Source organism: Phoenix dactylifera, unplaced genomic scaffold (genome assembly GCF_009389715.1).
Source record: "Phoenix dactylifera cultivar Barhee BC4 unplaced genomic scaffold, palm_55x_up_171113_PBpolish2nd_filt_p 000237F, whole genome shotgun sequence".
NCBI lineage: Eukaryota > Viridiplantae > Streptophyta > Magnoliopsida > Arecales > Arecaceae > Phoenix > Phoenix dactylifera.
Window position 1 is genome coordinate 190,048 of NW_024067736.1, and position 26,207 is coordinate 216,254.

At 37.0% G+C, this 26,207-nt stretch overlaps 1 protein-coding gene across 10 annotated transcripts; it reads right to left on the bottom strand.

Moving 5' to 3' along the window:
* Positions 1–212: 212 nt before the first annotated feature.
* On the bottom strand, positions 213–23,753 carry LOC103711385. 10 transcript variants are annotated; one of them, XM_039117493.1, is made up of 19 exons: positions 23,560–23,746; positions 23,348–23,444; positions 22,594–22,647; positions 22,423–22,475; positions 19,416–19,449; positions 18,332–18,422; positions 16,185–16,297; positions 12,997–13,071; positions 12,530–12,624; positions 9,547–9,676; positions 8,653–8,742; positions 7,124–7,189; positions 4,507–4,598; positions 4,079–4,141; positions 3,903–3,966; positions 1,523–1,611; positions 1,121–1,244; positions 564–688; positions 213–478 (listed from the first exon to the last, which is right to left on the bottom strand). In XM_039117493.1, the coding sequence occupies exons 1-18, from the start codon at positions 23,613–23,615 to the stop codon at positions 638–640; spliced, it is 1,437 nt and encodes a 478-aa protein (XP_038973421.1). In that variant the 5' UTR covers positions 23,616–23,746; the 3' UTR covers positions 213–478; positions 564–637. The 10 variants fall into 10 exon arrangements, with proteins under 10 accessions (XP_038973421.1, XP_038973419.1, XP_038973422.1 ...); XM_039117491.1 differs by having other exon boundaries at positions 213–426; positions 23,560–23,745; XM_039117494.1 differs by having other exon boundaries at positions 213–426; positions 16,185–16,276; positions 23,560–23,743.
* Positions 23,754–26,207: the final 2,454 nt, after the last annotated feature.

The window sequence follows — 26,207 nt, forward strand, 5'->3', positions numbered from 1 at the left end:
AACGAGACAAGTCTGTCAACGCTGGAAATGCCAATAAAATGTTCGTCCTATGTGTTGACTTTTTTAATCTCGCTGCAATGACGAGTCTTTTTCTCCATGGAAAAAGTGAAGCCTTTCCCCCGTTCCTACTCTTTTCCAACGATTCCGTCAGCAAAAGCCCTGTTTGGTTGGAAGCCACCGACCATACGACATTCCAACCTCAAAAGCGGGACTTTAGGCATGCATCGTCACATTATTGCTAGAAAAAAACCATCTTAATTTATTGCTATTCCCACAGCGAAATGCAATTACATGTTTGGATCCTAAAAAAAAATTGATAAAAAACATCACCGTCCATCACCGTCCATTTGTTCCTTGCTGCCAACCAGACTCGACGATGTAGCAGCTCATCCAGTCAAGACAGACAGGTTGCATATTTATTGGTACCTGCAAGAGTTTGCGTGCTCATCATCCTTCCATGTAGCAATTTTCTTGGTGCCTACAAGGGGATACGTCTTCATAATCCCCCCATGTTCGTTTACATGGGTAGTCTTTTAAACGTGAATGTGCGTGCTCTCGCTTACCCAACATGACGCTGACGCAGTGTCTCAGTTCAACTACAATGAACAATGTTGACCAGCCTTCACATAGTACAGTCCTAGTCTTCCAGAGTGTGGGACTTTTGAGAGATCACCAGTAAAGAACATTGCTGAAATCAAGCATTAGATCCATATAAAAAGCTGATTTGACAAGAAACAATCATCAAAGAAATAGCACCCTACCATTCCCACCATCCCCACCCCCAAAAGGAGAGAGACACAAGAAACAAAAAAAAAGAAGAAAGTGATGTTCACGCCAAATCCAGACTAATATGGGCTTTATGGGAAAATACTATCATTAATCTTTTATTCACTTAGAAATCTTTTGTACCAGCTCATGATAACAGTAAAGATTATGAAGGAGCACGTAAATGAGAAATCCTTGAGTACATAAATAAGCATAGTTTTGAATAACACATGTTCAGCGATTTGGTGAATCAAAAAATTTCAGCAGCTAGAAAATTATGTGAATGTCATGAATTTCATTTATTTCAATGTCTTTCCACAAAAGGAAAAAAAATAATCATGTTGTCGAACCTAACCTTAGTTCCTGCTATGATGGTACCATTGCAGGGATGAGCAGCACAAGACAAAACATTTTGTGATAGAGGAACAAATTTGTTTTGGACGGTTCCTCTACTTTCTCCAGAAATGCATTGTACGTCCCTGACAAGTAGAAGGAATAAGTATCTGGAGTCTAGACACACACAAATGATGATGATGGTGATGAAAAAAGAAAAAAAACAACAATAGCAAATTCACTTTTCATATTAAAACACACACATGCACCTAAGCTAAATCTCTTGCTAGTATAAATAAATCATTTGCAGTGGCAAATCGATAACTACTTGCAGATGTTGAGCAATTGATAGGGACGTCCTCCAGCTCAATCTGCCTCTTCGAACAAAATTTCACAGAAGGGAGTAAGATTTAATTGTACTCACTCAAAATCTACATGGCATGCGGAGCTTGTGTCTGGATAGAAATCAAGCAGATAAATCCCATGACCAGAGGAAGATCCTACCGCATAGATCTGGACATAGAAGATATATTGAGCTTTTGAGGTAGCATATTCCTACAAAATACTGTGTGCATGCATGGTGACAGCTGAGCAGACATGAGACTGTAACACATCAGATATCAGTTTACCCTATGGATTTTCCATGTTGAGTTCTCCAAAATAGTATGATCTGCACAAATCATTAGCTGCGTTTCCCATAATAGTTGTCCTCTTCAAGATATAAATGCTCTCTTCAGTCACAAAGCGCTGATTGTTGTTACTTGTCACCTTTACTAGAAGTTGGAAAATTGTTGTATTAACTATTTAATTTTTTTGAAGTTGTTTAGTACTGTTGTTAAGCATGCTGCCCAAGCACAAAAAACAAACAGCATCAACTATAGAGCAAAACTCAGTTTTTGCATGAAAGAATTTAGCAGATTTTATGAGTAGTTGTCAAGCCAACATCAACCCTATAAATATCAGCACCAGATTCCTTTGCATTAGCAATTTAGTATTTAATACTCCAACTCTGGTTTGTTGGAACTTCAGATTATATGCTCCAAATAAAATTTTGGATCATTGGAACTACAGTGCATATAATCTAAAAGATCTCTCCATGCTAATGATGAATAATTACAAGCATATCCCAGATGCTGCATCTTAAAGTTGACACCAGCTACCCAGCCCATCCGATAATAGCATGGACCGATTAGTGATCCCACGACAAGCATCACAATTGGTTTACAAAGCATGATTCTAAGCCATATACATATACCCACAAAACACCAGAGCAGCGGCCTGTAGATTATCAATTTCTTGAGTGACAGCAAATTTAGAGATTTTCTTAGGGCTTGTTTTAAACTGAATATAGAGCTCTGATTGCCTTTTGTTATATGTAGATGGTTCCTGGTATATGACGACAATATATTGCACATAGCGTGAAAAAAGTTTTGCAAGACTTCCTTTTTCAGATTAAGAAAGGATTTTAATGTTAGTGTACTCTATACACTTTCTGGCTCTGTTATGTAGTTGAATTAAACAGATCACAAATTTTAGTTTATTCTGGCTGGAAGTGCATATTCATGCAGAAGTTCTGCAAGGCGACATGAATCAGCACAAGGCTTGATAGATTTTTTGAGAAATAGGAGCAAGAGCTAGGTGCTCTTTATTACACTGCCAAACCAAAAAGAGTTGTCTCGATTCTACAAGATTCCTAGGACACCTTTCTGAAGTTACTTTTACATTTTAACAATGCTCTGCAGTTCAGGATGTCTCCTGAAACATAACATGCCAATATCTAAGCATTCACTAGCCTTAAGAATGTCAAAACAGGTTGATTCAAACACCAAGGGAAGAAATATCTTGAAGATTGTAGAGATAATCTTGTTAGCTTCAGTCACTAAGACATCAAACCAAGATACGTCATCTCGGTACTGGGCCCATCTCCGTACCAAATGTTGGTACGCCCTCGTACCATGTACTAGTACTGAACCGGTACGGTACATCCCATACCACCCGGTTCAATATGGTATGGCATACCATACACCAAACTAGTATGCCGTGTTTTTTTAATAAAAGAAAAGAAAGCTTAAAAAGATGAAATACTACTAGATTTAGGGTATGTTTGCTTAGAAAGGAAGAAAACCAATTTTCCATTGAAAATCTAGCTTTCCTTTGTATAGTTCATTAAAAAGTTTACAAATTTGGAAAGCTTATAACTGATTTTCTGAAACATTTTCACTTCTCCATCTGTGGATTTCCTTGCAACCAAACATACCCTAAATAGAAGTCCAAGACTAACTTAATAATGACTTAAAGAAGCAAGCTTGATTGATATACTTATTTCGTTCTAATATAACATACAACAAGTTAAACACAGTTACAACACAAAGTAATCCACCTTTCGAGAATCATTCTAAGAATCACTAGCCACTTTTATTATGCCAATAATTTTTTCACTGGGGAATTGGCACTTTGACATTCATATTAACTAAGCTTCTAACATACCTTCTCAATGGGTGCTTCTATTGCATGATTCATCTCTAGTTTGAAAAGAAGAGGGAGCTGGGGAAAGCTTGCTCATTCATGAGCTAGTGTATTATACTACTTAAGCAGTTTCAAAGCATGAAGTGGTGGTGGGTGAAAGAGAGAGAGAGAGAGAGAGAGAGAGAGAGAGAGAGAGAGATTCTACAAGTGACTACAACATTACATCATGGAAGACTATTATAAAACACTAGATTTATACTAGCAAGACTAAGTTGAAATCTGTTTCAGCACAATTTGGAATGGTAGTTGAACCTATACATTATATTGGCAGATCTTACCGAACATGCTGGCAGCCAAGACGGTCTTCTCAAATTTGGACTGGTGGACATGCCCACGCCATCCCTAATTCCACAACAAAAGAAAACAAAAACATAGTAATTGATAACTTGTATTATATTCATATGACCTCCAAAATATCACTTGATATGAAAGAACAGATTCAAACTTCACTTACAACCAAGCAGGAGGACAATGCACATGTGTCACACTAAGGCTCCCAATATTCAAGACCCCGGACCTGCAAAAACCATGCAATGCTAAATAAAAAAGTTCAATCAAACATAATAGTGCAGGAACACCTTGTGTCATGTATTGGCAAAAGCAGAAGCTTGTAGACCTAACTAGGATCACCAAAGCAGTTTGCTGTTTGAGAACTATCAACATGACTCCACTGGTGGAGAGAACAAAAATATCAGTTGGCTTGACGAAATGAGATTGTCTTTTTTTCTTTGGAGAAAGAGGGAGAGGGGGGGGGGAAGGTGTGGGTGTTGAAACATTGTAGTGTATGTAATAAGTAACCCACAAAAATAAGTATCATCATAAAGACTAGAATAATTCCAAAGGAAAAAGTAAATTGAAGATGAAGAACCACCAAGAACCTACCAACCATCATCTAGATGGAATGCTAACTGATAGGAGCAAGATGGATTGAAGCTGATCGAGTGAATTTCCTTTGGCGTGATGTTTGATTGTGCCTGAAAAGTGATGAGGGTATAAAATGTACATTTTGTACAAACTATAACACATCTAAATAGAGAATGCAAAAAAAAAATCATTAATTATGGAAAAGGGAAAAAAGTGCATATATGCTTTGTTTTCCATCAAAATATATGCTGATAAAGAGTAAAATGTGCATGTCTAAAGCCCACACCATGCCATTTTACCGCATAGATGAGAACAAATTATAATTGGACCTGCTCAGAGCAACATTACACCATTAAAATCAGGATCCATCCATAACATGGTTCCAAACATAATTTCAAGTAGCCACAAAGTCCAACTCGGTGTGCCAGGTGGATCTAGTAACCTGCTTCAAGAATATCAAGGCATGTACCCAAGGAGTAAATGCTAGAATAGGTTGACAAGATGTAATATCATGACCTTGGGATGATAGGCTAGTAAACACAATTTTAATAGTTTAGTGAGGCCATTATCCAAGGAATGTTCATATAGCGACCCTGATGTATGTCATGTATTCTCAACTATTTTACAGTTTGTTAGCTCAAGAATAAATTTGCTATTTGTATTGAAATGTAACTTTTAAATAATGTTTGGGCCAGCAGTTGATATGCCAATTTTAGAGCTCTCTGCAACTGGTTTACTCCGATGCTTTGCAGGCAAAATGGTTACATAGCGAGGTGATGTCGTGATTCACTTTGACAAACTTCTAGTGGGTGCCAAGCACTCTGGGAGAACGCACCATAAAATGCTTGTGTCATATATTCTGCTAACAGGATGCACAGTACCACAAAATGTTTGCATCATATATTCTGCTAACGTGATGCAGGGTGCTACTTGGTGAATACATGGTACCCAGCACCTGCCCGGGCCAATTTTTGAGGTAAAGCTATATAATGACGAATTCACCAGTCCAAGATTCCCTCTTCCCATAATCGCCCAGATTGCATGCAAGCTAATTAACGATAGCTTTCATGTTTTTTTGCAGCAGGATTCACAGAAAATCTTTACCAAATGGCCCATATGCCGAAACAAGATTTTGCATTGCCAAGGCTTGTTAATTTGGTGCAAATTCTAAAACATGATGTTTCGCAGCTGCCACTAAAACACTTCAATTAAGATTTTTAAGTGAGTCAACCTCAATGATTAGCATCATCTTCCCCAGCTACCTTTGATGTTATTCCAAGTTTCTCCATATCCTTCCTCACAACCTCCATCCATGTTACCATCGATCTTCTCAACCCTCTTTTCTTACAACCTTCAATACAAACCAACATGCCTCTCCTTTTTGGAACCTCATTAGATCTTTGTTGTACATATCCATACAATCTCAATCGATTTTCCATCACAGTCTTTAATTTATGCAACTCCTAAAGCTCCTTTAATATAGTCATTTTTTATTTTATCCTTTCTAGTTTTATCACATATCCATCTTAACATTCTCAGTCATAATCAACTTGTTTTCATGTACTTTCTTTATTGCTAGCACCCTAAACCATACAATTGGCAGGCCTTATTGTCCTAAAAATTTTCACTCAAGTCTCCAAAGTATGCACCTATCACAAAATATTCTAAATGCACCTCGCCACTTCATCCCAGCAGCTCTAATATTATTACATATATCTTCAAGACTTCAACTATCTCCTCATTATTTTTGTATAATAGAGCCCAAATAATGAAATCGAACACTTTGTTCGATCTCTTGGTCACCAGTCTTCACATTTTCATTTCCATTCACCAAAATTACATTCCATGTATTCTTAATTAATAAAATAGAGGATACTTCTCCAAAATATGCATCAATGCTTTTTATCAGCACCAACAAAAGTACAATTACACCAACTAACAAATCCAAGCTTTAGTAGCATATTCTACTACTTGTTAATACCTCTCCGATCATTTGCCACTTTTTCACTAGAGTTACATTCCAATGTTTATCATGGGTTGTTCAAACCTTTTTAAAATATATTTTACACTTTAGTATCCTTCTATTTCCTAGACCAAATGAAAATTTTACCAACTACAAAACAAATTAACTAAGGACTCTTTTAAGAGCAAATAGCAATTTTAAAAAAAAACAGAGCTACAACCTTAACTAACAAACTGCTATTATAATGTCTGTTTAAGTGTGCACAAGTTGAATTTTGATTCTTACCTTCCATTTAAGAAAAGAAAAACCCAAATTCATGCAATAAAAAATTTACACCCTACAATTTCATAAATTCACATGGTAAAATTACATAAAATATATATTTGTGTGACTTATAATTTCGTTATTGAAATCTGGAATTAGTTGGTTGGTTTTATACGTATTGCAGCAAGCAGGTGGTGCAAATGTAGACATGCACACGCATGTTTTTAAATTCTAATGACAACATGAAAACATATATTATATGCTGAGTTACCAAAATTGACAATTTTTAAAGGTCTGGATGTGTGTTGGATAGATGAAACAAAGTAACAAACACTCAGCATAGAATCAAATTACTCAACAAGCTATGAGAGAGACATACAATTACAAGTTGATATTTCTTTCACATACCTTTAAAGATGTGATTTTCCCCAACAGTGACGGTAACTTCACAGATGTCAAAAGGGGATAATACACCTAGTGGAAAATTTTGATGAAAAATTTAGAATGTTTTAAAAATTACAAAACATATAATGCTGAAGACAATCTTTACTTATCAAAATAAAGTGAATAAGAAAAGGAAAAAGCTCAAAAGAGTCGTAGTAGAGAGCCGACTAATATAATCAACACTTGCCCATGTGTAATAACATTTTACCCTACATGACATTGTTCTATTTCTAAGATGGACTTTTTATGGGTGGTACAGCATTATTCATGGGAATATTTACACTTTTAGTAGTGAAGTCCACTACTCAAGGTTTTAAATTCTAGTGGTTGAATAGAATGTTAGCTATTTTAAGGTTTTGGGTTACAAAGCATCTTACCCTTTCAAAAGTATACCACTATTGCAGAAAAGAGTTATATAATTAATGTTCACCTAAAAAAATTATCAAGTAATATAAAATCATTATTGCTTTAGTATGCAAGCACCAAACAACATATCGTTGCAATTTGAAAGTTGCATGCAAAATCACTATGTTTCATGAATGAGGTAGCCCTCCATAGGAATGCTTGGGTAACTCACAGAGCCAACTAAAACAATTGGAACAAGCATTGATCACTATAGTTTAATAATTTATAGTATTCAGTACATGGAATGCCCATGGAGAAAAAACAGTGTTTGACAACGATCTCCATGCATGTGAAACCAATCCCAAATTCAGAAGTATGGACATTTACCATAGTTTTAATCTTGAAAAGATACTTTTTGCCTACTGGGGCTCTAAATATTAAACAAAACCCAACTCTACCACTTCTGTTCCTTTTCACCTCTGATTCCTAAAAATCCGCCAAGGCTTCACTACTTTCGAGTTGGCCACAGATGGCCGCCCGACTCCAAACCTTTGATTTAAATAATGCAGATGACAATCCATATCATCCTTTTTTGATTTTGCAACACGCCAATATAGTATTGGAATGATCGAATGTGGACTATGTGGGAAATTCAATTTTTGTGACATTACATTCTTACATTTCCAGTAAAATCAGCATTTCCCATATGCAGCTAACATTTGCATTAAATGCCGACAATACTAACTTATGGCTTGGACACCTACAAGCAAGGATTCAAGTCCCGACAGGATATCCCGTGGAACACTGAGACGTGGTACCATCCCATGTGTCGACACAAGACTACCCAGCCATCATCCCAGCACCCCAATCAGCACGTCTTGGGACATCTCCCATCCCAAGTGTCGAGACGGGGCGAGACGGCGGTGCATCACGTTCTATGGAAAAACCGAGATAGCCCCGTCCCACGGAATTTAAAACCTTGCCTACAAGTACATGCAAAGGCTCAAGACCCTTTATACAAGCAGGCTGTCAACTATCATGTGTTAAAGAATGAATACAAGGGTAATATAATGAAGACCATATTGAAACATTGAAGACCATATTGAAATACTAAAGACATCGATGTTATAGTTATATGAGCTGTGTACCTCATTATGACTTTGAAAAGCAAATGATGCTCTTCCTCCACGAAGATCCCAAGCATAAATGGTCCCATGTTTGCTTGCCCCAAATACAATCTACAGTTCTCAATGACAACATATAAGGATCTTCACAAACATTAAAAATACTTGTGTATGAAGGAATTCTACAAATCCTAGGCTTGACACACATAATACAAAAGCACATGGGTATTAATTCAAGTGTCTACAAGATCAAACCACTTCAGGTCTTCAAGACATTCCAAATATTTTTCTAGTATAATATAATACTCAAGTAGATATCAAGAGCATTGTACTCCTACAAATTTAAATGATGAGGAATTTAAGTGTCTATCCATTATGTCTATCACAATGTTAAGACTATGAAGATGTTCCACCATATACAAGAAGATATGATCATTCTCATTTAAGCAAACATTTTCGAGATTGATCATAGGCATATAATCATAAGTATGGTAACAGGATTCAACTATAAAGTTTCTCTATTAGTCCATAAATAGTCATGCCCATAAAAAGCCATTGGCTTGTGTAAGATCAAAATATGAACCTTCTGTTAATATGCTAAGTGATGAATAATACTAGGTGATGTATCTTAGAGAGCCTAATTGATAAGACCTTTTCAATGACAATTTTGAATTTTAGAAATATCTTAGCATATTCAGAATGAGTGTTTAAAAAAGTCGAGAACAATTTTGGATAATATCAAGCAAATTGAAGAAATTTCTAGCTAATAATTATAATCATACAAAGGAAGTTGTCAAACAAAATATGAAAAGAAAGGATATAAGTAACCCAACAAACTCCTCATCAAACCATTTTAAGGAAAATGCATATAGTAAATCTATGACAGAGAAAACAAAGGCTGCAATCAGCACTACTAACCCGGTCTTCCAAGTCCAAAACAATACTATTAATTTGGCTTTGTGAATTAGTTGTAAGCTCAAGACATGGAAGATTACTTAGCCGCCTATCCCATATGTAGATGGCACCATCTAAGCCAGATGCAAGCAACCTATGAAACAGATAAAAGAAAATCAAAGACAATCATATAGAAATTTATTCGCATAACATTAACCAGATTATAATGATTGCTCCCCTCTTTGTAAATCTTAATATGCTGTAAGCTGTTGGAAGCTATTGTTTTGTTTCTTTCCCTGGTCCTTTTTCTCTCCTATCCCTCTGCTTTTCTTTCGTTTTGCTAGGCACTCGTCTGGCTTTTTGTCCCTTTCATTCTCTTAAAGAAAGCTAGTTGGGTAAGAGGTCAAAATATTTGTCCCAAGGGTAAGAGGTCAAAATATTTCATGTCACGTTTCCTATAAGGTTTGATTTAACACCATTTAAAATAGATAAAATTCATCCCCATAAGATGGTGAGCCTCGGTGCAAGGAAAGGTTGCTCCATTATGACCTAAAGGTCATATGTTTGAAGCATTGGAACAACCTCTTTGCACATAGGTGTAAGGTTGTATACATCCGGCCCTCCCCAAAGCCTACAATGATGGGAGCCTCGTGCTCTGGGCCACCATTTTTTATCTAGTTTGCCCAAAGCAAAAATCCACTTATAGTTAAGGAATAGGAGAAGGAGGAGGAGAAGAAACGAGTAAGGAATAGGAGAAGGAGGAGGAGAAGAAGGAGAAGGAGAAGAAGAAGCAGAAGAAGAAGAAGAAGAAGAAGAAGGAAAAGAAGAAGGAGAAGAAGAAGAAGAAGAAGAAGAAGAAGAAGAAGAAGCAGTAGAAGGAGAAGAAGAGAAGGAGAAGAAGAAGCAGCAGTAAGTTTTGGCTAGAGAGTTGCTAGAGAGTTGCATTGATAAAATTTTGAGTCATTTTCATGTGTTGGAGGTTCTAGCTAGAGAGTTGCTAGAGAGTTGCATTGAAAAGATTTCTACTCGTTTTCAAGTGTTGGAGGCCAAACCCAAGCTATCACCAGATTTGTGTCTTAAGACTAAGAAGTAAGGTGTAAAAGGAGTGCATTATCAAAGTTCATTATGTTAATATTGTTGGTACTATTATTCAACAATAATAGACATCCTAGTGTATTTAGTACTTTTTTGACACTATCTTGGTCTACAAGGATCAAAATAAACTTGGCACCTACAACTTTATCTTTATTAGGGAAAGTTGCCCTGCTGATCGAAGAAACCTATGTGCATTTAAGCATATTTTCTTAAGAATGGTATGATCAATTGACATGGGATCCTAATGCTTAAACTTTGTCCAACATACATTGCAGAATAAGAAGAGGCAAGAAAGTAGGAGGAGGAGGAGAAGAAGAAGAAGAAGAAGAAGAAGAAAAAGCAAAAGAAGAAAACGGAGAAACAAGAAGAAGAAGATGGAGGACATGCAGAAGCAGGAGGAGGAGGAGGAGGAGAAAAAGAAACAAGTTGTGGTTCTCTCTAGAGAGTTGCATTGAAACGATTTCGACCCATTTTCACGTGTTGGAGGCCAAACTTAAGCTATCACTAGATTTGCGTCTGAAGACCAAGGAGTAAGGAGTAAAAGGAGGGCATTATCAAAGTTAATTATGTTAATATTGTTGGTACCATTGTTCAACAATAATAGACATCCTAGTGTATTTAGTACTTTTTTGACACTATCTTGGTCTACAAGGATCAAAATAATCTTGGCACCTACAACTTTATCTTTATTAGGGAAAGCTACTCTGCTGGTCAAAAACCTATACGCATTTAATTATATTTTCTTAAGAATGGTATAATCAATTGACATGGGCTCCTAATGCTTAAGCTTTATCTAGTATACACTGCAGAACTACTTTTTTGAATGGACATGATAATTTTGTTTTGGCTTTGGAAAATCTAGTCTATTTGCTGGAACAGTAGGCAAAAGTCTCAAAATTGGTCTTGCATAACTACCATTATTGACCAAAAAAATATTAAATTGTCCATTGTTACAAAATGTGGTAAGCTACTTGTCAGTCTGGACTCTTCTGCATTGGTTTATTAAACCTATTAATCTTCATCCATTTTCATATATTTTTATGTGATACAATACAAAATTATGGAGTTGTTAAAGGGTCTCTTCAGAAATTTACCATGCCAGCAAAAGACCCAATACCAGTATGTTGCTGAAAAAGCAAATGCTGCAGATCTAAACCCACCAATGAAAGTAATAATGATATTAGGAAAGGAAACATTGGTGAATAGTGGGGAAATGAAAATAAAATATAACCGTGTTATCAAAATTTGTATCAAATAAGGAACTTTACAGATCTTTAAAGCAGAGAAGAATATAAGCCATATTGAATTACCTGTTAATGCATGACAATCTATAATGTGCTCATATATATTCACTGAAATAAAAACGACAGTTGATACATGACCATGGAAGCCATGACTGAATCAATATTAGCAAGGAAACTTGATTTTTCAGAGCAATAGGTTCCTTAGGAAATAATAAAGAGCATAGAGACTCTTGAACTTAAGGACAATGGTCATGATTATGTGTGGACATAGATATATAGAGAAGGGAAAAAAAATCAGTTTCAAACTAACCAAACTAAGAACATGCATAGAATATGTTCAAATATTGAGTTGAACATGCATAGAATGAACAAAAATATATCCCTTTTAAAATATGTTCAAATATTGAAGAATGAAGTTCAATCCCATTAGAGATATGTTCAAATATGAAAATATATCCTTCTAAAAAATTAAAAAAATAAGAACTCTCATGATTCGGAGATGCACATAGGAGTAAATTAATTAGCAAAAAAATGCAAAAAAGGAATGTGAGAACCAGCTGCTAGTCTCATAGTTCAGAGATGATCTTTGAATGAACTTCAAAATTAAGTAGAATCAGTTATAGTAAACCTCTATACAGAAGTTTAATATGATAGAAGATGTTACCAACCTTGACTTGTCAGCAGAGGCAAAAGCTATATCAGATAAACCATTGTACAGTTCACAGCTGTGTCGAGAAAACTTAGATTTCCCTTTCTCAAACACCTATATTGGTTGCCAATACAAAGAAAACATCACATTATAGCCATGCATCAAATGCATGATAACAAAACGGATAATTATGAACCCTTTGAGATACAATTATAGGGAGTAAAAAAAAGGTAGAAATACTGTGATGAGAAAAATGAATAAAATTTGAAGGTTTATAATGCTAATTTCTTCCATTAATTTGGTAGCCTAAGGAGTTCGGCATCATTAACAGACAAGGGAAAATGGACAGGGTTGAATATCCAGAATAAGAAGACTGAAATTTAGAATGAGACGAGATAGAACAAATTAGAAGGTAAAGCATGAACTGAACACGTCGGCCAAAGATTTTTTTTTTAGCAATAACCAAAGGTAATTAATATCACTTACTTCAACAGGTTCAGATGAAATATAACCGATATCAAAAAGCATAATTTTATCATCTTGTCTAGATGCACAAGCAACCTGCAGAAATGTGATAAGCAAATTAGTCTCCTGATCTTACAAAGCATGTAGTACACCATGCCAGTCCATGATTGCTTACATAAACTTGCAAATATGTTAGGGTTCAACCTTGTTGCAATTGTTAATTGAGAATAGATAAACCAAAACCAAAGACAATTAACTGACGGGCAGAAACACCAATATTGATGCGTACATAGAAGTACATGTGCAACCTTTCGATGGATAGACATGCCAACTGACATCCACACATACACTACATATACGGCTGAAGGTGTGCAAGTATGTTCCCATGAAGATGTCTTTATTCATTGCAAGTTCACAAAACACAGACAAGTATCCTTAAAAACAAATGGACAGAAGAACACAGGACTAACAAATGGATAGCTGCGAATATATGTACATTGACCACTAATGAACAAATTTGTCCATGGTATATATTACATATGAACATAAACATACCAATCCTATATTATGAGAATATCAATGCAAATGTAAATTCACCTTAATCAATTCACGAAAAAATTATCATGCTAGGTATGTCCATTTTTACTATAGAATATTGTTCTGCGCTTTTGACATAATATCTAATATGAATTTAACTAAAAATAAGAAATAGAATCTATAAGATGACCATTCACTCCTTGTAGAACAAGTTTGAAAACTATGCTAATACTCCACCCCCCAAACTGAACACCCAGCATTGGGCAAAGAAGCTAAGAGAGGAAACCGCAAAATGTTAGCTCAGTATGTGCCTACTCAAAATCCTACACATAACAGGACCTTGTTCCATAACTCTTTAAACCATGGTACGCTATACCGGCCCGAACCGAGCGGTATGGAGTTTACTATACCGTACCGATATCCACTACGGGTGGCATATCGATACTCAATACGCCAAAAAAACTCCACACCTTACCGTACCGATACTGTGCTAGTGTGGCACCAGTACCGAGACGGCGAATCTTGCTTTAAACCTTATTTATGATTTCTACTTGCAGCAAAATATCATTCCTCAGATTTTAAATCAAAGGAAAAAACTTAAGTTTCCAGAACAAATGCTGCATAGAGAAGCATTGATAGAATATAAAAAGCAAACTCTATGGAGGCAACCATCAGTTGCTCAATGGACTATCTCATGGACAGCTGGATGAAAAGGGAAGCCATGCAGTGCAAACGTAGAAAGTATAAGAATATGTACGCATTCTGGCAAAGAAATAGGGATTTCATCGGTCCCTTTCTCATTCAAGTACTAAATAACATCTAATCAAATGGACGAACCACAGCCATCCATTTCTCTCATAAATGATATCTGATTAAACAAAGAAATCAAAGCTGTCATTTCTCCTCTTACATGACCTCAACAGGGAAATCGAAGAAGGGGGGAGCGTGGAACTTGCACACCTCTAGATAATTGGAAAGGAGAAGAGGGGGCATAATTGGAAATTATTTGGGAATCTCAATCTAGCCACTTCTCTATCAACACCTGAAGTACTAGATGCATTTTTGGTTATGTTATATTTGCTCTCTTTTAGGAGAGAAAAATAGCATAGGTTTAATAACCAAAACTGGAGTCTTATTATCAAGTGTCATAAACAAGAGAAGAAGAGGGTGTTTTGGTGGGGGGGGGGGGGGACTTCGATCATGGAAGCTCAAAGCCATCCATGCTTTTCCTTGAGCATCACACATGCATGAGACTATCATAGTAAACATTCATAAAAAATGTTTAGATAAGGAGATCACAACCATCCTTCCTTATTATCATGAGCACCATATGCACCCAAGGCCATCACAACATCCAAGATTCTACTCAAAAGTATCAAGCTATATAAAAAATCTCAGCCACTAATTGTTCCCAGGAAGCAACTATGAAAAAGGAGGGAAAGAATGAAATATTTATGTAAATGCCTCGGTTTTATAATAGTCATGTTCTAAAATATGATAAGCTATTATTGTTTTACTATAGACCATGATTAGAGAAAAGCTATAAAAGTAATATGTTATTAGCTCTGTTGTCAGAACATAATGGTTTCCTTCTCAAATGCTTGAATGACTGTCATTATTAAATAATGTTCATAATGGTGATTACCATTGTGATATAACAATTAAAAACTTATTGTTTGTTGTATATGCATTTAGCATCATAAAAAGTCCTAAAATTGTAGTAATGGTTATTATTTGGACCATATACGTATAACAAACTTACATGTAATTAAAAATATTTAGAACTTTATTAACAATCAACTAAACAAAAGATTGTTGGAGTTCATTAAAGATCTAAATTTATATGATGGTATATTTCTTCTAAATCATGTAAATCATAATTGATCTAAACTACTATACCATAATACTAAGCATTTAGTTAATCTAAACAAACAAAATCACAGAAGCTCATCTCTTAGTGCCATAATGATCAAAATCAGATATATGTGTTAGAGGAACTACAATAGCTAATCTTTAACAATACAGTTTTCACAAGCCAAGAAATATTTATTATTCTAAAAAGTATGCAATTCAGATTGAATTTTAACTTCCATATGGAATTTAAATTCTAATAAACAAGAAAATCAAGGAACAAATCCAATTGATCCACCATTGATTCTTTTGCCATTATAAAAAATCTTAAGGAATGCACAAATATGTGGAGGTTTAGAGAGGGAAAGGGGCCCACCTAAGTTTTAATAGATGTGTGGTAGGGGTGCCTAACTCAAGGGGACAGGGAGCTGCGCCAAGGTGAATACTAGGATTTTGGGGAACCTTAAGGATTGTGCCCCCATAAATGGGGAGCCCCATTGCTCTGTCCCTGATAGTTGCTCTCTCGTACATTGCATGTGCCCTACACTAGTAATCATGAAATAGGTCTTTCTATCAAGATTTGTGCGACTTGCAAATATGCATATAATACATCTAAACGATTTTCCACTAGCATTCAACTGACGAATATATAAGGTCAAAAAAAAATGAAAGGTCAATTTAACCATTTGATGTCACAAAAGTTTTTTTCTCTTTTTTTTTTTTTTGGATACCAATAGCAGGCACCAAACAGATTCTTAAGTTAGATAACTGAAAGATGCAATAACATGCATCAGGGATAAGATGAACCATCTCACTCAGACCTCGTCTTGATTTGCTGGGTTCCATCGAACAACATTTAATGGCAGACATGTAGAAATATGTAGCAAAGGCTTCACTTCATCCGCTAATAAACCTGTCAAGAACCAATAGAAACCTAGCCCATAATGTTCAACCTCAAATATGTCTAATGGTTACTGAATTAACATAAAATATGCATATTTCCAGCAAACTGTTGTACCATAAGTACAGGTAAAATTTTCACATAAAATCATATATGAGAAAACATACAGCTAATATTAATTGTTGAAAAACAATTATTACACAAAGTGAAGCTAGACTGATATCAGTCCTGGTGAGAGTTTTGACTTTCACAAACCACATCATAAGTACCATTATTGAGCTGTACTACTACATATATATATCTAAGGCATGGAATATGTAGCCTATCTTTTAGCAAATTCTTTGAAAATATGATTATAAGCAGCTATCTTGTTAAGGATCAAGTGTGAGATTTAGTCCAATATGAAATAATTAGTGGGAGGGAGAATGATTTATATAGATGATCGGGCCCAAAATGTAACAGCTTTAGCCTTTAAATTGAGTTGGATTCCAACATGTATATCAGGTTCTGTTGGTTTTAGGACTCTGCCAAATGTACAATATTTACTCTTTCTGAATGTATCCCAGTATAAAATTCAAAATCATAATAGGCCTAAATATCTGAATTTGCAAGAAGATGAAAAACTCAATGAACATATACCTCATTACCCCATATCAGGAGGCCTGATTCGAAGAAAAGTTGCATCCATTCAAATTTCTTGGGCTTCACTCTATAAGGATTTCTAGTTCTATGTTGTCTGACATATGATGATTCTGACTGGCACAAAATTCTTTCTTCAGTTTAGGTTTGTATGGCACAAAGGCAGTGTCACTGTGACCAAATTCATTTTATTCCAGCCATTTTAAAGTTTCAGACATGGAGTCACTTAGTTTTCTCAGGATGTTTCAATGCTATCCTGTGTTTTCACATTTCTGCAGCATAGCTTAATCCTTGACTAATTAAGCTAAATACCTTCTGTATATATTTTCTATCACAGAAGATGACACTTAAAAGTTTTGTTATGATGCAATCTACAGGTTTGACTAAATCAGATGAACATTTCTGTGCCTTCTATAATATCTTCTTACCATGTTACCTGATCCTTAAACATAAATCATGAGTCAATGAAGAGATATAATCGATAAAAAAAAAGGTCCAAAAGTTCAAAAAGGGCTTGGAGATTGGAAGCAAGAAGGGCATAGGCTGAAATGTATTTGAGCCTGAAATGAGATTGTAAAAGGATTAATTTCTGAAAGGCTTCAACAGATAGTGGAGAACTGAATAATATCCAGAACAAGATTTCTAGAATTCAATGATTTGAATTTAGAGACCTTTTTATTTTGATGATTATTAGATATACAGCATCAAGATAATGGAAGCATAATGTTAATACCACACAAGCATGTATCTGTATTTAGGTTTGAAGTTGTATTAATTGCATATTTCCTACATGACATAAGTTATTTCACACTACTATGACAATAGAATTCAAAAAAAAACAAGGAATTGGAGATTATAATACTAGCTAATTCAAAGTGCAATCTCTGCTAATATTTGTAATTGCTGGTTTTAAGCCTCATACATCATTGACCCTTTCCCTAACAGCTTAAGATTTTGGAATCAAATAGTCAATTAATATGGTATGGAAGCTATGATTACACGAAATTTTTGGTTCAAGTCCCCTCCAAGTCAATTAATTAATCCAGTTGTCCTTTCAACCTGTCTCGTGCCTCTACTCATTTCTATCTCCAAATGTGTAGTCCAGCCTGCACATGAGAAGGGGACCTAATGTACATTGTTGACCCACTCCCTAACAGCTTAAGCATTGGGGATCAAGCGGTTAATCAACAAGTATATAGTTACTTCTTGCAGTCTTAGATAATCAAAGTACTTTAGGCAAAAAAAAAATAAAGAAGAAACCAACTTGTCAATCTGAGATTTAGTCCTGAATATTACATGATTAAGAAATATTTGAAGATAACTTTCATAAAAATATAAGCATATCGAACATCATCTCGTCATAAAACTAAATAATTAAAAAGATTGCATCAAACAGCTGATTATGTCCATCATAATATGGAAACTTACTTGATGCTGGACCATATGCTAGACAATAGAGAGTTTCAAAGTCATGCACTGTTAAACATCCTGATCTTGTTACTGATGCAAGATAGATTCCCTACAGAGTTCAAACACAATTAATCAAAAACCTCAATCTTTCTGAATACAAGGTAAAATAAGTGTGAGATCATAAGAGATTTATAAAACATTATATGCACAAAAAAATGATCAAGGTAACAAAAGTTAATGCTCTTGACAATTCTGCAACCGTGCTGGAAAATTGAATGCACGGAACATTGAACTACATTTAGTTTTCCTGATGCATTCTGTACTTCTGTCTAAGCTTGTCACTATTAACTCAACAGCTACGGAATAGTTACATTTTGCATGAGCTATCAAGCCAATAATAATCCACACCCACTATAACTATTCTCAGGTTAGTCAGAGAGAAAGCATGAATTTTAATACTCATCCAGATGATTCAATATTTAGTAAGAAAAAGAATTGCAGGCTTAAGCATTAGAATAGAATAATGGTGGTAGTGATTTATGCCTTCACTGATAAACCGCAACATGGACATGATTATCCATAGTTAATATTAGCAACTTGAATGGGCTATAACTCTAAATAATCTTTCTCGAGAGTTGAAGAGGGCTCAAAAACTCTGACGCATGCTAACGAACCAATTTAGCAACTACTGCCAGTTAGCACCAACTCAATCTTGCAGTCTAGCTCTTCTATTAAATAGCATGAATTGGCATCCGGAACTTGAAATGTCAGTTATGGAATCCTGGATTTGTTATTAGATACAGTATATATTCAGCGCCAGACTTAGATGGACAATTATAACATTCATGAATCGATAATTCAATACCCAGAAATTTTACAAAACAGGCAAAAATAAGAATTTGAGACTTTGGCTTGGAGATTGTTTCACAGCCAACACCAAAAACCAGCCCCAATTTACCCATAAATAGTAACATGCTTGATCATGTTGAGCTATATAAGACTTGGAAGCAGAACTGGCAACAGCAAAACATATACATTAGAAAAGAAAAGGCCTTCCATTTTAATATATCCAACATAAAGTTCAAAAATACCAAAGGTCAACCTTCATGTCAAATTCCAGTCCTAAAACTCCTTCCCTGCAAAAAAGTTAATAGCAAAAGGTTAATAGTATCCTGTAGAACACAGGAAAAAGTCCTTGGCAAGTGAAAATACAGCTGAAGTGCCATCAGCATGCAAATAAAATCATTGGACAAGATATAAATAACATGGTACAGAAGACAATTGGAGACAGGAGATACAATGCTATGGCAGACTAATTTTTGGTTTTATTATTTTTTTTAAAAAAAGGAAAATATATCAGCTATAACTTGGCTGGATAACATAAATGTCAGCATCAGTGAGTGCAGCTTTAAAAGATCACTGAAGATGATTTGGAATACTACATAGTGTATACATATTGTTCCGGTTGACACTCAATATTAAAGAAAAAGATAATATTTTGAAATGAATGTATACTAATAATAATTTGAAATGAATGTAAAGTGTAGTTCAAATTATTTATTGCATAACTTGCTCTTGCATGGTGTTAAGACTTATAACATAAAGTAGAAGATCATGATAATTTTTAAATCTTTAAATATTAAGATTGAACTGAGATAATTTGGAATACAACTTCAAAAAGGAGAAACATATGTACAGAGATAAGTTAATATGCTCCGGAGCAAGGTCTGCCGTACCGACTATATCGACGTACCGGTGGGTACCAGTACCGTACCGAATCGAACCAGTACCGTACCGGTTTGGCTGGTTTGGGGCATCAGTTTTTTTTTTTGGGGGGGGGGAGTTCTCTCACTTTTGGACTTTTTTTGATGTTTCTATATTTAGGTTAAAGGTTTAAACTAGATAATGCAACTTATTACTTCCAAATAATTCAAATTATGAGATGAAGAACATAAAATTTCTTTAAATTAAGATACAATCAATTACATATATTTAAAGCACTCTCGAATATCTAAAATCGGATCGAGTGGCGATGCTTCTTGTCGATATCCAGATCATCAGCATAATAAAGAGGCAAACAATCCATCCCTCTAACCAAGCGGTGTTATAGTCTTGTATGCTCAATCTCCGAGGAATGTGCGTCGAGTCATAAGAACTTTTGGATCTCTCGCTGAAACTCTGGCTCTGAAAGGTATCCTGTTGATAAAATCGTTGTGGAGGACATTAATTTATTTTTTAATTTTAAATTATTTTTTTAATTTTTTAATTATTTTAAATTTACCAAAAAATTCTGCCTCTAAAATGACTTCTAAATTATGTACAACGTACTACTATTTTATAAAAAAATTATTTTTATTAAAAATTAATTTTTAATTATTTTTTATTAAAATATAAACTATATATATTCTGAAAAAAATAATGTCACCATGCACATCGTCCATAAATCTATGACATATAAAAAATTCAAAATGAAATGAAAACACTGGGCATCATTTTCTATTTTTTGGCAATTTTTGACATTTTTTTAAGCACATTAAAAGATATATTAAAAAAATATAGGAAAAAGATTTTAATTAGCCTTTGCTGGATTTTTTTGGAAGGAAAACGACGCTCTCTCACCTCCTCAATATTTTTCACGCGGCCTCTGCAGAATCCCTACTCGATCCACCTTTCCTTCCTCTGTTGGATGTCTTCCTTTCCCTTCCCTTCCTTCGTCTTTTTTTGGCTAATCCATACCCTTCCCTTCCTCAATATTTTTTGGGCTAATCCTTACCCTTTTCTTTCCTTCCTCAATATTTTTTGGCTAATTCCTTCCCTTTCCTTCCCTTGCCTCACCTCTGAAATGTGTTCCTCGTTCGGCTTTTATAGCCGAGCGGGAAGAGGCCAACCTCAATTTGAATGGACAACCACGCGTTGTCGGAAAAATGCATGGCGATGTGGTTGAAAGGAAGACAGGCCACGCGCTGTCGGTCGCGGAGAAAAAAGGTCGTGCGTTGTGGTCAAAGGCCACAGCGCGCAGCAAAGTCGGTTCCACCGACGTACCGGTGCGAACCGAGTACGAGTATGGAACCGATCGGTTCCAACCCAGATAGGATCGAAACCGATTTTATATGCTGTACTGGAACGGGCTGAACGGACCGATTCCAGTCGGTTCAGCATAACTTGCTCCAGAGTGTAGTGTGAAAGCTTGTTAGTTCAAGTTTTGTTGTTTTATGGACCTCCTCTTCTGAACACATGCAACAGGTATCCATGCACTTCTTGCTCTTTTTTCTTCTATTGCAAAGTTGGTTGAAGCTGTAGTATCCTTATCTAAGTGAGAAGTAGTTTTGTCCTGGCATTAGCAATAAGGACAAAGAAAAAGATGGAGACTTGTTATTCGAGATTTTGTATACTAATATGGTTAGTGCAGAAAAAATCCATCTTTCTTATTGCATTGGAAAGCTAAATGGCACTACTTTGTATCGTAAAAGATTCCATGAACTTTCATCTTCTTTCTGGAATTAAACAAATATAAGTGTAAGACCTTGCTTTGTGGCTTAGATACATTGTTCAACCAAAAAGTTTTTTGACATTTTGCTACTTAATGTCGTGGTTTCCTTTTAAGTTTCCTGGTATGTTCCCAGTGCAACCCTCAGAATTCAAGATAACATAGACAAATAATCTTCAAAATAGCCTCAAGAGATTTATCTTACCCTAATCCTAGGATGTCTGATTTTATTCAGAAGGAACAAAACAATTGCAACAATGAAGCGCCAAATTCCTATAAGGCCTAATTTGCGGAGCAAAATACTATATCAGAGGACAGCACAATTTATCATGATTATATCCATTAACATTCATGAAATATGCCCATTACCATTCATAAAATAACTAAAGATGTCGATCAACACACCCAAGCTAAAATACAAGAAACATACGAAAACAAATATGTGCTCATAGGTTATCCACAAACATCTACAAGAAGCAGATCTTCAATAAATCCTAAAAACTGCAAAGATGGACAAGACAAAAAAATTCGAGTTCAATTTCTAATGTCATTTTCCCTTAAAAAAAAATTTAAAAAAGGACATGAAACTTTATTAATTAAAAAAAGAGAGAGAGACACTGACCTCGCATAAGATATTGACGTTTCTTGGTTGAAAGCATTAGCCATTCGAGCCATCTGAAAGGCAAAATTTTGTGACTAACTTATAAATAAAATAATTGCAGAGAAATCCTCAACTAGAAGCAAAAAAATTCAAAGAGTACTGCTAGAAAATAAGACAAGGTAGGACCCTTACATGAGTCGGACAGCTATCAGACCCATTACTGTAATTATGATCAAAAGCCCTAATCTATGTCAACATAAAGAAAACCAGTCAAATTCAAGAAACAATGAACCAACTGAATGCAAGCAAAAATTATCCTAAAAGCAAATTACAAACAGGAAAAGAACAATATCAAGATTGGGTCAAGCACCAGAGTTCAGGATCTCCATAAAGTGAGAGCAGACAGAGTCAAGAACACAGAACCAATTCAATGCAAGAAAACATCAAACTAAAACGAATTAAAAACAGAAAGGAAGCAATTCAATGCAACAAAATCAAAATCCAGTCAAATCCTAGATTTCAGAATCTCGCATAAACTGAAACCAACCAGCTCTAGAAATAAAGAACCAATTCATGGCAAACAAACGTTGTATTAGAAAGAACTACAAACAGGAAGGAAACAATATCAAGATCCTGTCAAACGTCAAACCCTAGATTTCAGAATCTCGGATTAAAAGAGACCAGTCAAATTCAAGAAAGAAAGAATCAACATTTAAGCAAATACTGTACTGCAACAACTTACAAACTGAAAAAGAATTAGCTCGAGATCCAGCGGTCAGATTCAAGAAAAAAAGAACCAATTCGATGCAACCAAACATTACACCAAAACGAATTGCAAATGGGAAAAGAACAATATCAAGATCCAGTAGAAACCCTAGATTCCAAACCTAAAGAAAATGAACGGATCAATATGGAACTCGAAGCTGAGCTGGAAATTGAAACCCACCTCGGCGTACGAATCAAGAAGAAGCTGAGAAGCTTCGTGGCGGTACCTGGAAGAGATCCTTCCATCCAGTTCTGGAGCACTTCGCTTCCATCCAGGCCTTCCACCGCAAGAAAACCAAATCGATTCGAACGAGTACGTTTCCATCAAGATTTCAGAGAGATTTCTTCACGAGAAAGCAAGGAATTGGGAAAAGAAAGAGGTGAGGGAAGTGCCTGGGAAGAGGTCTAGAGTTTTCCCGAGGGGGGACCGGGACGACGTAATTGTCCATGGACCGGGCTCTCGTCTCTCTGGACACCGGCGGAAAAGAGCCCTCCGAAAGCTTTTACTCGCCGGAGAAGGTGGTTCTCGCCCCAAACTCGGCGCCTGTTGGGGTGGGAGCGAGTCAACTCCGCTCCGAATCCAAGTTGAACGCCGAGTCGAGTGGAGCCTTGGGCCGGGCCCAAAGGAGCGCCGGGCTCGAGCTAGTGGGCCGCGTATTGTGGACGTTGACATGGCTAAGACGGGCTCCGGAGCGGGCCTTCTCAAGCGGGCCAGAAGCCCACCCTTGGACCGAGATAAGGCGATCCGGGAGGAGCCCAACCCGACTCGGGGTAGGGCCATGCTTCCTCCCCGGAGCCCGCGTCTTCTTCCTCTTGCCTCAAGTGCGATGGTCACCACCGCGCTCCGCTGGCGCTAGCAGCCACTCCCTTGCCGAAAATGCAAGGCGCCACTGTGGCGGGTGGCGAAGTGGACCCTACGATCGAGCCGGCTAGGAGGACCGGTGACTTGGAGCACAAGGGACGGCGGCGGTTGGGTACTGATGCAATGGCTGCTGGGGCGGCGACTGGTTCTGGATGTTGACGGCAACTGGTGAAGCAGTGGGGATGGAGCCGACAGGACCTGAATTGCCTGACAGGTGGAGTGGGCCATCGGACATGACTGTGTTGACCGGCAGCGCGAGGAGTTTGTGGAGGACGGGATGCAGAATCCCCGGCATTGGGGGCACTGTTGTGGCTGGGCCGTACTCGAAGATCCAGGAAGAGGCGGTTGGTGGTCATGCCCGAGCTGTCCAGTGGCTCTCAAGGCAGCCTTGGCGATCAAGGCAGAGAACCCAGGCTGTGGTGAGGGGGTAGTGGGAGAGGTGAGCAAGACGGGGGCCGGTGAGGGGACCGTGGACAACAGTCAGCTCGAGCCTCGAGGATTCCTCCTCATCAGCATGAAGCTGCTGCTCTGGAACTGCAGAGGGGCGGGAAGCCTTCCTTCCTATCCAGATTTAGTAGGTTAGTATACTTGTATGATCCAGGTGTGTGTACCCTCTTGGAGACAAGATTATTAGGTATTAGCTCGAGGATCCTTCCTCATCAGCATAAAGCTGCTGCTTTGCAATTGCAGAGGGGTCGGAAGCCTTCCTTCCTAGCCACCTTTAGAAGGTTAGTATACTTATACGTGACAATTTTGGAGATTGTCAGGTCAAAGCCTCCAGCGAGCCAGACGGCGCTTTCCTCCATTCTAAGGCTTCTATGCAATTGAGTCATTGGGCTTATCTGGGGGTGTAGTGGTGGTGTGGAAACTAGGCTTTGCCAATTTTGACATCTTTCATAGATGTAATCAACAAGCCATTATGGTGACTTCAACTGTATTGACGGCCTGCAAATGAAATGGAGGGTTAGGGCATTCTCTAGCAAGGCTGAGGTTATGGAGTTTCAAGATTTCATTGTTGCTAATGGCTTGGTGGACGTTGGTTTCATTAGGCTAAGGTTTACTTGGTGCAACAACAGCCACGATAGAACAAGGTTCTAGGAGAGGAATGATAGGGCCTCTGCCACGGCATGATGGATTTAGCAGTTTCTAGATTACCACATGTATCATCTGCCTCATATTCCGGTCCTTATCTACACGCAGTCCACCATTCCATATCGGTTTGAGAAAATCTAGCTTTCGTACCCGAGATCTTGGGACATTGTTAGGAAGGTGTACAGTATGGCGATGCGATGTGTGTGATGTACCATACGACCTGCAAGCTCCAATTACTCAAATGCCAGCTTTGGAGGTGGAACAAAGAGAAAGTGGGTAACATTTTCAGGAGACCAGAAGAGGTCGAAGACTCGGTTGTCTCTCTCCTGTGAAAGGAGGAATGGGACAGGGGTTTGTCTTCGGAGGATTTGGCTGAGTTGAGATCTAAATTGTCTATGCATCATTGTCTCCTGCATCAACATGGGACCTTCTAGCGGCAAAATCTAGAGTCTAGTGGATCATGGAGGGCGACCGAAACACTAGATTCTTTCATTGATCGATAGTGATTAGAAGATAAAGGAACAAGATCCAGAACCTTAGAGACAGAAATGGAGTGATGACGAAGGATGTGGAGGTCATTAGTTGGAAGCTCTTGTAGTTTTTTAATCAAAGGTGGTCCTAAGCATGGATGTCGGCCCTGTTCTTAAGGCGAGAGTTTCGGAGGCTGAGAAGAGGGCTCTCTCTATGCCAGTCACAGCTTTGGAGGTCCAGGCAGCATTGTGGTCATTGGCAAAGGACAAAGCTTCAGGCCCCAATCATTTTTCCCCCTTCTTCTACAGAAGGTACTGGACTATTATTCATCATGAGGAGGTAGCTTCTATCCAGCATTTCTTTGACACGGCATCGATATCGAGGGAATAGAAGGAGATTTTCATTACTATGTTTCCCAAGTGGTAGGGTGCCACTAAGCCTGGCCATTATAGGCCTATTAGTATTTGCTCTACTCTTTATAGGGCTACTGTGAAAATCTTGGTTGCAAGACTCAGAGGATCCTTTCTAGACTCATTAGCTCTGAGCAGGTGCCTTTATTGGTGGTCGTAGCATCTCTAACAACATTCTCATTGCCCAAAAATTCATACATGACCTA

Bases quoted from the DNA above. Each gene is read 5' to 3' on its own strand.
- LOC103711385 (XM_039117493.1), bottom strand. From the start codon at position 23,615: ATGGACAATTACGTCGTCCCGGTCCCCCCTCGGGAAAACTCTAGACCT. The intron at 8,743-9,546 runs GTTAGTAGTGCT...TGAGAACTGTAG, and splicing joins TTTTGGACTTGGAAGACCGG to ATTGTATTTGGGGCAAGCAA. The intron at 1,612-3,902 runs GTAAGATCTGCC...TTCTATGTCCAG, and splicing joins CTTGGCTGCCAGCATGTTCG to ATCTATGCGGTAGGATCTTC.